This window comes from Thunnus maccoyii, chromosome 4, assembly GCF_910596095.1.
Source record: "Thunnus maccoyii chromosome 4, fThuMac1.1, whole genome shotgun sequence".
Taxonomy (NCBI): Eukaryota; Metazoa; Chordata; class Actinopteri; order Scombriformes; family Scombridae; genus Thunnus; species Thunnus maccoyii.
In genome coordinates this window covers 26,469,172-26,480,175 of record NC_056536.1, presented here as the reverse complement: position 1 = coordinate 26,480,175, position 11,004 = coordinate 26,469,172, and the positions used below count along the sequence as shown (strand labels likewise).

At 43.6% G+C, this 11,004-nt stretch overlaps 1 protein-coding gene across 1 annotated transcript; it reads left to right on the top strand.

Annotated features, from left to right (window-relative positions):
- Nucleotides 1-348: 348 nt before the first annotated feature.
- nr4a1 (nuclear receptor subfamily 4, group A, member 1) lies at nucleotides 349-4,600 on the top strand. The gene is made up of 7 exons (XM_042410438.1): nucleotides 349-463; nucleotides 1,416-2,214; nucleotides 2,341-2,470; nucleotides 2,586-2,749; nucleotides 2,838-3,040; nucleotides 3,191-3,369; nucleotides 3,891-4,600. The coding sequence occupies exons 2-7, from the start codon at nucleotides 1,426-1,428 to the stop codon at nucleotides 4,145-4,147; spliced, it is 1,722 nt and encodes a 573-aa protein (XP_042266372.1). The 5' UTR covers nucleotides 349-463; nucleotides 1,416-1,425; the 3' UTR covers nucleotides 4,148-4,600.
- The last annotated feature ends 6,404 nt before the right edge of the window (nucleotides 4,601-11,004 follow it).

The following is an 11,004-nucleotide window of genomic DNA, read 5'->3' as shown; positions in this document are numbered from 1 at the left end:
CCCCTTCCTGCTCACAATATCGAAGTTTTATTCAGCTTTATCGAGTTTTTATTTAGCAGACTGTGTGTGTGTGTGTATGCGTGTGTGTGCATGTGTGTGTGTGTGTGTATGTGCCTGTGTGTATGTGTGTGAGCGTGTGTGTGTGTGTGTCAGTGTCTGTCAGGAGGACAATGCTGCGGTTCTTCGCCGTACGCGCGTCAACGGAATCCCGGAGTGCGTCATCAAGCGACTATTCTCTCGAAGACGTGCGCTGATTGGCTGGAGGTTGGAAATCTCCCCGCCCACCGCGCAACCATGTATGGAAACCTTTCTCTGACGTCATGGATACAATAACGCTCAAGCTATAAAAGTGTTGAAAAGACGAGCGCGGAGGGACTGCTGCTCAGCTGGGAAACACTGAAGATGACCGACTGTTGTTTGTGGAGTACAGACAGTTAAACACATTTGTAGACGGGCCTAACAGGTAAGAAATATTTACGAAATATTACGATTTTTTAATACTTTATACTTATTTTTAAATGTTTATGTTATTACAACTGCAGCGATATGGACACCTGGGCATCAGAAAGACTTTAAAGCGGACGGAAAGCAGCCGCCCCCTTCTCATTTATAGAGAAGAAAACCAAAAGTTATATGTACGAGTGCTATATCCAAAGCTCCTGCATGTCTCAAAGCTCAATGGATATACAAACTGAAACTGTTTTTGCAATAGAAAAATAGCTTAGTTTAGATTTAAAAGTGAGGCTACTTTGCACAAATCGATTTTCAGATTTTTTTAAAAATTTATTTCATAGCTGTGCAGCAATGAGCTTAAGTTGTAGAATTAAGTTTAATGTGTACCAGGGAGTGTTTTCCATGCAGTATGTGACATGTGCCCCTGTCTGAAAGTCAATCCTACACTCCAGTCATGTGCACCTGACTATATATAGGCTACTACACATTAATATTTGAGAAGATATATGACTATTGCTATTAAGAGCAAATAACTTTCCAAGTTTTCTCATTAAATGTCAGATGCTGATTCATTTATATGCAGTTTGTCAACTAACCTCAGGTTCTCAGACCCATTGGCTTATTGGTTTATTATAACTGAATTTAGGTTAAATATATTTTAATTTAACTTTATTTGGGAATGTGCATTACTAATGCACATTATACACTGATATTATAAGGATCTAAAGGAGGGATCTGCATTATTTTCTAATCTTCAGGCCCTGTTGAAAAATTTATTTCAGTTGATATTGTGCTTACATGGAGGATACTGTAATGTTAATTTGATTTGTATTTAATCAAACTACCACACAGCAAAGGCCCATCATTTTTGACCTCTTGCAGGTTATTTGGCCATGGCTTGAAGGTTTAAGATAAAGTTACATTTCAGAAAAACAAGCTCTAATATTTGTGATCTTTTTCAGTCTTGCAGCCATGACTTGCATACACCCCCAGCATGGATCCCAGCCTTATGACAACAGCCTCGGCAGCTCAGAACTCCAGAACACAGACTTCATCTCCAGGCTGGCTGTCGATATGAGCAGCCCACGGGACCACCTCTCTGCTCCATCTTTGCCAAGCATTAGCTCCCTGGTGGGCACTCAGGGGGGCGACTTTGACGCATATTCATGCCAGTTCACTACGACCCCTGCCCACATCACGCCATCATCAGGCCCAGAGACCCCATTCAAGTTAGATGACCTCCAGGTTTACGGCTGCTACCCTGGAGCGTTCACGCTGAGTTACCCGGATGAGGCCGTGTCTCCCGGTGGGTCTGATTATTTCGGCAGCCCAGCATCAGCCTCGTCTCCTTCAACCCCCGGTTTCCAGAGTCAACATGCACCCACCTGGGACTCAGCTTTCGGTCCATACTCACCCAGTCCAGGATACTGGGCAGCTGAGGAGACCTCAGTGCCACATGCGCCCTCTTTCTTTACATTTAGTTCAGGGTCTGTGGAAGACATGTCTCATTTGGGTCAGCCCCACTTAAGAGAGCAGGACCCTTTCACTTTGACCCATCCTCACGCATCCACACTCACCTTCCCCGCCTTGGCGATGGAGCAGGCATGTAGCCAAGATGGCACTGACCAGCTGGACGGGAGCTTATCACCCAAATTAAAAAGTCCGAATGGAAACGAGGGCTGCTGTGCTGTGTGTGGGGACAACGCCTCCTGTCAGCACTATGGGGTCCGCACCTGTGAGGGATGCAAGGGTTTTTTCAAGGTAATCAGATCTGCCTGTGCAGCCAGTTTAGAAACATATAACTTTGCAATGCAAAAATGTGTTACCCTAACTGAATTTGCCAGTCTTTTTCAGTCTTTTTCAGCAATTCTTCTTTTTATTTCACAGCGTACAGTACAAAAGAATTCCAAGTATGTCTGCCTTGCCAACAAAGACTGTCCTGTGGACAAGAGGAGGCGGAATCGATGCCAGTTCTGCCGTTTCCAGAAGTGTCTAGCCGTGGGCATGGTGAGGGAAGGTGAGTTCAGTGGAAACACCAATGAATCAGGGTAGAATTTGCAATTTTCCAATTTCACATCAAAAGGAAACACGGGGTGATTTCCCAGTTAACATCGGTGTCACCATTTTTCCAGTTGTAAGGACGGATAGCCTGAAAGGACGGAGAGGTCGCCTGCCTTCCAAGCCTAAAGTTGTCCAGGATGTGGCAACCACAGTGTCTCCAGTGAGCATGATTGCTTCACTTGTGAGGGCCCACATCGACTCAAACCCCAGTGTTGGGAAAATGGACTATTCCAAGGTAGGCAAAAAACACAATCCCTTTTTTTTCAGTTTATTTGGAGTAGTTTAATTGGCCACTTACATGAGGAAACTGTCTATAATTTCAGTATGATGAGACAGAAGTCAGTCCAAACCAGAAAGAGGATGCTAATGACATCAAGCAGTTCTACGACTTACTCACGGCCTCCATGGAGGTGATCAGGAAGTGGTCGAAGAGCATCCCAGGTTTCTCTGATTTCTGCTCAGAAGACCAGGAACTGCTGCTGGAGTCTGCGTTTGTTGAACTCTTCATCCTGCGTCTTGCATATCGGTGAGTCCAACTGAAGACAATGATGACAAACTGACATGTATTTTTGCACAGTTGAATTTCAAAATATTTATACATATATATACAACCTAAATGTAAAATCAATCAAATCGTTGATCAAATCAACAACATGTATTGTTTTGTCTTTTGAAGGTCCAATGCTGAAATGGACAAGCTCATCTTCTGCAACGGGGCCGTGCTTCACAAGACGCAATGTGTCCGAGGGTTCGGGGACTGGATTGACTCTATTTTGGAGTTTTCTCAAAGCCTCCATCGCATGAAGCTGGACGTCTCCTCTTTCTCCTGCCTAACAGCCCTGGTCATAATCACCGGTAAGAGCCTTTGACACACCGAGCAGAAGAGGAAATATCAAGAGTTACTTTTATAGAGGCAGAGCAACAGTTTGCTTGAGGAATCTGGTTTCATTGGTGTGGACAAAACAAGGCAGTTATGTAACACAAGGATTGGCACAACAGGTGTATGACAAAATGTAACACGACCTCACATATAACACAGAGAAGTAGCAATATATCACAGCAGACTAAACATAACCACGACACAGGTTTACATTTAAAGCAAGGAATTGTTCCACTGTAGCCGCAGTAACAACACTAATGCAAGTCCATTTTAGTGGTGCAATAGTCCACTAAATAACGTTCATGTATCATATAAAGATTTTCCAAATACAATACTTAGTTGTGCTCTTTTTTAATCTGATTAAAATCAAATGAGCAAATGGGAAACAGATTAGTCAGTGCATGATTTAAAAGTTTGGAGTGTGTATTATTTGGTTGCAGTCATAATAATGAAGCATAAAGCTCATTCTCAACATGTATCTTATTTTCCTCTGCAGACCGACATGGTCTCAAGGAGTCCAAACGTGTGGAGGACCTGCAGAACCAGCTCATCACCTGCCTGAAAGATCACGTCTCTGGTTGCGCCTCTGACTCCTTGCGGCCCAATTATCTGTCCAGGCTGCTGGGGAAGTTGCCCGAGCTCAGGACTCTGTGCACTCAAGGCCTCCAACGCATCTTTTACCTTAAATTAGAAGATTTAGTTCCTCCACCACCGATTGTGGAAAAAATCTTCATGGATACGCTTCCGTTTTGAGTGTGCGATGTGAGACTGACCATCTGTGGTATAAAATCTGGAGTGAACCTGCAACAGCCTAAGAAGAATAATGAAGGATTATTCATCTCCAGGGGAAAAGGGCTACTTCTGAAATATAAAATGAATGAATTATAAAACTTATGGGAAAAAAACATGTATGTCGGGCATCACCAGGAAATTGTGTACTCTCCAGATGAAATTAGACAGGCCAGCTCATGGACCAAAAGGTGACTGTTTACATACAACAAGATGCCATGAATGGAAACATTTCTGATGGAGGGAAGATGATCACACTTTCCAAACAGTAACAAAGTGAATACAAATAATATTTGCGCCATCATTTCAAGGCTGTAATGAGCACAATTGTTTTTTTCTTTTGGTTTTTTTTTTTGTTACAATCTTTTCTGTGATTTGGATGACTGTAAATTGCACATAAAATATCAGACAAAGCATTATTGTGGTATCCTTTGCTGAGTTATTAAAAAATGGTCAACATAGAAGCATCAGTCACTCAGAGCTCCAGGTTGCTTTATATTCAATACCACCATATATTTTTGGTGATAATCGAATAAGTTAAACCTACAGAATTATTCAGTAGTATCATTCATGTATCATGAATAGACATTGAGCAGCTAACATATTGTTTATCATCCAGTACAGTCTTATACACTGGTCTTCTTTGTAAATTATTTCAAATTTGTTTTAAACCTGCTGGTGTTATTGCCTCATGAACTGTATTTGACAGTGTGGGGAAATGTATTGTTGTTTTGTGCCTGTTATTTTTACATACTAAGAGATGATCTTTTATTGCAGCAAAACATGAAATAAAATGTAGAACTGCATATACCAACTGCTTTTCTTATCTTTACGCTGAACAAGTCTGCATTAAAACAATACTCAAGTGTCCAGATGAACACTGAAATAGGTTTTTCTTGTCATAATCATTCCCCCCGTCCAGTCACTAATCTGGGTGTTAGGTTTGACCCTCACCTGACTTTTGATGACCATGTAAGACATCTATGCAAAACCACTTTCTACCATCTCAAAAACATCTCTAAAGCAGAGAAGCAGAGAAATTTGTCCATGCATTTATCTCCTCAAGACCGGACTACTGCTCTTCACAGGGATCCCTGGCAGGGGCATCCAACTCCTGATGAGAGTGCGAAAACACAAACATATAACACCAATTCTGTTTTCATTGTCCTGGCTCCCTGTCTCATTCAAGGTTGATTACAAATGGACATGTGAGTCCCTATCTAAGGAACTGCTCATACCACAATCCTCCGCACCCTCAGATCTGCCAGGGGCTTGCTCAGCTGGGTCCCCAGTACCAAGCTCATCACAATGGGGGATCGAGCTTTCTGCTCTGCTGCACCACGCTTGGAGTGGATATGTGAGGCCGGAGAGCAGGAGTTGCTCAGTGGCATCCCCTGGCCAGAGAATAATAATAATAATAATAATAATAATAATAATAATAATAATACTGAGAAGAAGACAAATGAAGTGGGCTGACATTTAAACAAGCCAGAAGTAATTTTTGTTAGCTGCTGTTAGCTGTTGAAGCTAAAACTGTCTCAATCAGCATATATTTGAAAATGAGCATGGGCGATTTCACAGATTCACACGCAAGGGTGGAGGCTGGGGGAGGTGGGTGTTAACATTCTACCATTTATATAAATTTCGACAGTCGACACTGCGTCAGCAGTGGCCCTGTCTTTTCAAGGCTATATTTCTTTCTCTATATTAAAGGACCAGTGTGTAAGATTTAGTGGTAGAAACATGGCGGGGCAACATGGTGGTCTCCGTGGAGGAGGATCCGCTCCCTATGTAGATATAGAGGGCTCATTCTAAGCTAACGAAAACACAACAATTCTTATTTTCATGAAATTATACACTAATTAAAACATACTTATGAACATTATATTCAATTTCTGCCAAGTCCGTTCTGCTAGATGCCACTAAATTCTACAGACTGCTCCTTTAAGTAAGTTTATCTTCTGTTTATTCTTCCATTGTGTGGCTGTGCTGAGTATCATACTGTGCCAGCTGCCTGTAAGCCTGAGTCAAGTGTATCTTCTTCTTTGGCAACAGATCAGAAAATACTGCTGAAAAATGTTCCCCCTTCCACCTCCCTCCCAGTTATGTACTGGTCTCTTTTTAGATGGCGGTGGAATTCCCTGTCCGGTCTCAAGTGACTCAGACTACTTCATCATTGTGTAGTGCTGCATTCACACATGCATGTGTGTGTGTGTGTGTGTGTGAGAGTGTGTATGAATTTATATCTTGTAATGCATGAAGTAAATATTATGGAAATTCTGCTACACATCAGGGCTATAAAGGACTCATATATTATACAGATTATAAATTACAGATTACTCAGGTGCACCTGTTCATAGCATGTGGGCATCTTTCATCCACTATTAAAGGACAGGTTCATAATTTTTCAAGTGAGTCTTAAAACAATAGTCATTGAAATAGGTTTTTGTTGCTGTAATCATCCCTCCTGTTCATACTGGCCATTAGAAGATCCCTTCATAATGCACTTACAATGTTAATGATGGGGGACAAAATCCACAAGCCTCTCTCTGTGCAAAAATGTATTTTAAAGTTTATCTGAAGTGCATTTGAAGGGGATCTTTTAATAGCCAGTATGAACAGGAGGAATGATTACAGCAAGGTAATGATGCTCAGGAATGATGAGGGGGAATGACTGAGCCAACAGAAAACGCTGCAGTTTACCTGATGATGGCGCTCGGTGAAAGGTCAGCAGATCACAAAGGTTATTACAAATCATTCTGAGCGAGACGTGTATATCTATCATATTTCATAGCAATCCATCCTATAGTTGCTAAGATATTTTACTCAAAACCAAAAATGTCAAACTCATGGTGGCGTTAGTGGAGAAATCAGGGGATCACCAAAGTCATTAGGTTTCATCTCCTAGGAACCATGAAAACATGGTTTATGGTCACTAAGCCCACCCCCACATCAAAACAGGGTCAGCAGTGAGAACGAGCAAATTGAACAGAGAACAAAATATGAGGGCTTATGAACAAAGGAGGAAAAGACACATAAAAGCAGAGAAACGCTCCAAGAATGAAAGTTTCTGCTCTATGTTGTACATGCTTCGCTCTTAATTTACCCTACTACTTTTACCCACCTGAGAAAGATCATTGCACTCACTGCCCAATGGGGAGGTAGTTACCCCCTATAAAGCTCCAGTGCACTCGCCGCTCATCTCCTTTTGAAATTCAGCCACCTTTGAGAATGCATCATCTGCAAACTTCAAACATGTCTGTTAGCAAGTCCTGCGTCTCGTGTGTCTTTCCTATGCTACCAGCGGATTCACACAAATCCTGCTTCTGCTGCCTGGGTTGGCAGCACTAGGCTGAGGCCAACTCCTGCTCCACCTTTCTCACACTCACCTGGGAGGAAGGCGAGCAGCGATGCAAGTTCACTGAGTCAATCCGCTCCCTCCACGCTAGTCTGGTGCCTGCAGAGAGTGCGATGCCTCGGTCCAAGCTGTGGGACGAGTACGATGAGGAGGACAATCATCACATCTTCATGGAGGAAGACTCAACACCCAACTGTTGCCCATAGGCTGAGCACACTTCGGCTAATGGTTAGGCTACTGTCACTCAAGTTGTGTCAATAGCTACACTAGCTGGTTAGCCTGTAAAAGTAATGAAAGACCAAAGGATTGTCTTATCATTTTAATATACAAATATAAAATGAGATCATTACATTTTCTCTGTAACTCTGTGTTTGCCTTTGGACAGACATGTTCTTTTGTTATTGTTGAGAGGCCCACTGGCCTTCTCCATTGTGTTTCATCCTCAAGAAGGTAAATCTTTGTGTCTTGGGGTAAACAAGATATGTTAAGGGGTCAAAGGCCACATATGGCTTTGGGATCTTCCCTTTCTGTGTCTTTAGGAGATGTGGCTCTTATCTAACATACTTGTGCATGTAAATGTATCTCGTGGCTGTTTGCCATTGACAATTTCAACGACAAGCCCTTACCATATCATGACCTGCTAGCACTGCTATCTGGCTCAGCACTAGCTAGCAACAAAGCAAAGGGGTATGAAGCGAAGGATGCGGCAATGTCTTTGCCAGCCTTAGCTGCTTCCCAGCTCTTTCTGCTGGGCTCCCCTGTGTGTTCCCTCCCAAGATGGGAGGGTCACCTGGTGTGGGTGCAGCTCTGAGGCCCTCTCTCTGCCTGGCTGGACAGGACTCTGCAGAGGGACTACGCATTACAATTCTGCAGCCAACCCTTCTTGGTGCCCAAGAAATTGGGGGGCATGAGACCCATACTGGACCTGTGTGTTCTGAACAGCCACGTTGCGCAGAGACTTTTTCACATGCTGACGGTCAGACAGCTTTTGGAGTGCATCCAGCCAGGCAAGTGGATGACATCTATAAACCTGACCGATGCGTACTTCCACGTCCCTATACTGCTACGCTATAAGAAGTACCTGCACTTCGTGATGGGTGGATGGAGCTTCTAATACTGCTGCCTCCTGTTCAGATACAGGCACTGGCACCGCTCAGGGAAAAAGGCATGAGAATCTTGACCTACATACATAACTGGCTGATTCTCACCTGGCTGCCACCTTAAAGGGGCGCGGCCAGGGTTTTTCCCTCATCACGTCCAGGTCTTCATGGACGCCTCCCTGGCTGGTTGGGACAGAACCCTCGGCCAGGACAGTGTGGGAGGCAGATGGTAGACTCCCCCTGCCACATCGACCTGCTGGAGCTCACAGCAGTCCAGATGGTTTTGCAACCCTATCTCGCATCTGAGTGGGAAGCACATCATGGTGAGGTCAGACAACACCACATTGGTGGCCTACCTCAACAGACAGGGGGGAGCAGCTGCTCCACAGGGTCCAGATACAGCATCTATTTGTGGTAGTTGTGGTACCACAGAGTCCGGGTGCCAGGTAGTTCCCAGACCTGGTGCACGTGCCTCATCCACCTCCAGGGCTTACACAGCTCGATGTGGGGTGTTTGCAGACTGGTGTGAGGCCAGGATCGCTATGTACGTGGCTCCTGCTGGGTATCTCAGATTTTCTGCAGGGCCCTTGTGTCCTCTGTGGTGCTTCTCAGGGGTGTCTCAGTGAGGGACATCTGTTTGGCCGCTTCTTCGTCCTCTACTTTGACCTTTGTGGAGTCATATCTCAGGGATAAGACCGCTGGTTCTGTGTCTCACTCAGTGCTTGGTGCATTGTCTGGGGGGACCTTGTTTGGAGCACGCTAAGGTGTTTTTTGATAACATCCAGCTTATTGCGGGCTTTTTGCAGTCTGGTGCGAGACCCTCAAGCAGGCGGTGCCTGACCACTGGATTGCTGTTGTTTCTTGGTTGTGGTTGGGTTTGGACTAGTGTTGGTTCAGGTCAAGCTTGGAGTACATCTCATCCCTAAAGGCCTCCTTAGGTTTTAACAGATAGCAAAGCCCATTAGTGGGTGGAGCATGTATGACATAGGAACAGTTGTTACCTGGATGTAACTCCAGTTCTATGAGTACTTGTGTAGCCCTCTAACCACAAGCCCAGCTGGCCCCAGTTGTTTGTTCCTGAGTTTCAAAGGGAGATGAGCAGTGAGTGCACTGGAGCTTTAAAGGGGGACGGTGCTGCGCAGTAGCTACCTGATTGGGCTGTGAGTGCAAAGATTTTTCTCAGGTGCCGAGGCAGAGGCTCGTAGGGTAAACCCATAGCGAAGCCCGTTAGTCTTACTCGTAAAAAACATATGTTTTTTACATTTACAATAAGCTGACCTTGTTTTGATTCCGTAGCCATCTCCTAAGCTACACTGAGCCACAACCTAATATACATGTTGGAGGACTTCATAACCTTGCAAATGTTGAACTTATGCAACAAGAGCAACCGGATAAAGTCAGCATCACTCTGATTATAGAACGTATGTGGGTGATGGTGTACTGACAACGAGTGCAGATTGGGCAGCTCTTGTACGATCTACCCATCATGTCTCACTGGAAACTGGGGAGAGTGAGAACAACTTGAATGCGGCTTGTTTGAGTGGAGCGTGATATGTCAGTGATAATAGAGGATCACAAGCTTCAGACAGAGTTACAGGATTAGACACCGGCTCCGGAGCTCAAACTTCCCACTGCACATTGTGCAGGACTCTTGTGTCTGTGAGAATATGAGAATGTCACATTTATAAAACAAGACAGATAGAGAGGCTTCAGTTTCACTTGCAGGCGACAAGCCTGGGATGCGTGCCTGAAACTTGTTTGCAGAGTGTCCAGCAGTCAGCGTGAGCATGATAAGTTTCATAAGGGTCACGACTAAATGAGGCCAGCAATGTGACATACAGTCACCACTCTGTAACAAGTGAACAAGATCATCAACTCAAACAAGGTAACCAGCAGGTAACTGAAATTATACTACAATATAATTTCAAGTGAAAAGGTCAGATATTAAACCATCAAGAGACATACTGGGGTCAAATCTGTCCCCCAAAAATGCCAGACTATAAAAACATGATTCATTTAATTACACTTTTACGGAAATTACACATACACAAATCTCAAAAAGGTGAAGACATGGAAGACATCGAGCAGCCAAACATCACAAGTCTTTGTAGCTCAATATTTAAAAATAAGATTTATCTTTTACTTGTTATTCTTTATATTTCTCTTATTTCATTACTATAATTTTGTCATGTTATCTGGTATTTTGCTAACGTGCTCATAGTGCCGATGCTAACATCCTGATGTTTAGCAGGTATAATGTTTAGCATATTAACCATCTTAGTTTAGTGTGTTAGCATGTTAAATTAACAACATTTACATGCATTGTCAACAGGAGTCAACAAGTTAAATAGTTAACGGTGACA

Excerpts from the sequence above, each read along its gene's own strand:
- nr4a1 (XM_042410438.1), top strand. The coding sequence starts at position 1,426 with ATGACTTGCATACACCCCCAGCATGGATCCCAGCCTTATGACAACAGC. Across the intron at positions 2,215-2,340 it reads GATGCAAGGGTTTTTTCAAG|CGTACAGTACAAAAGAATTC; the intron begins GTAATCAGATCT and ends TTTATTTCACAG. Across the intron at positions 3,370-3,890 it reads AGCCCTGGTCATAATCACCG|ACCGACATGGTCTCAAGGAG; the intron begins GTAAGAGCCTTT and ends TTTCCTCTGCAG.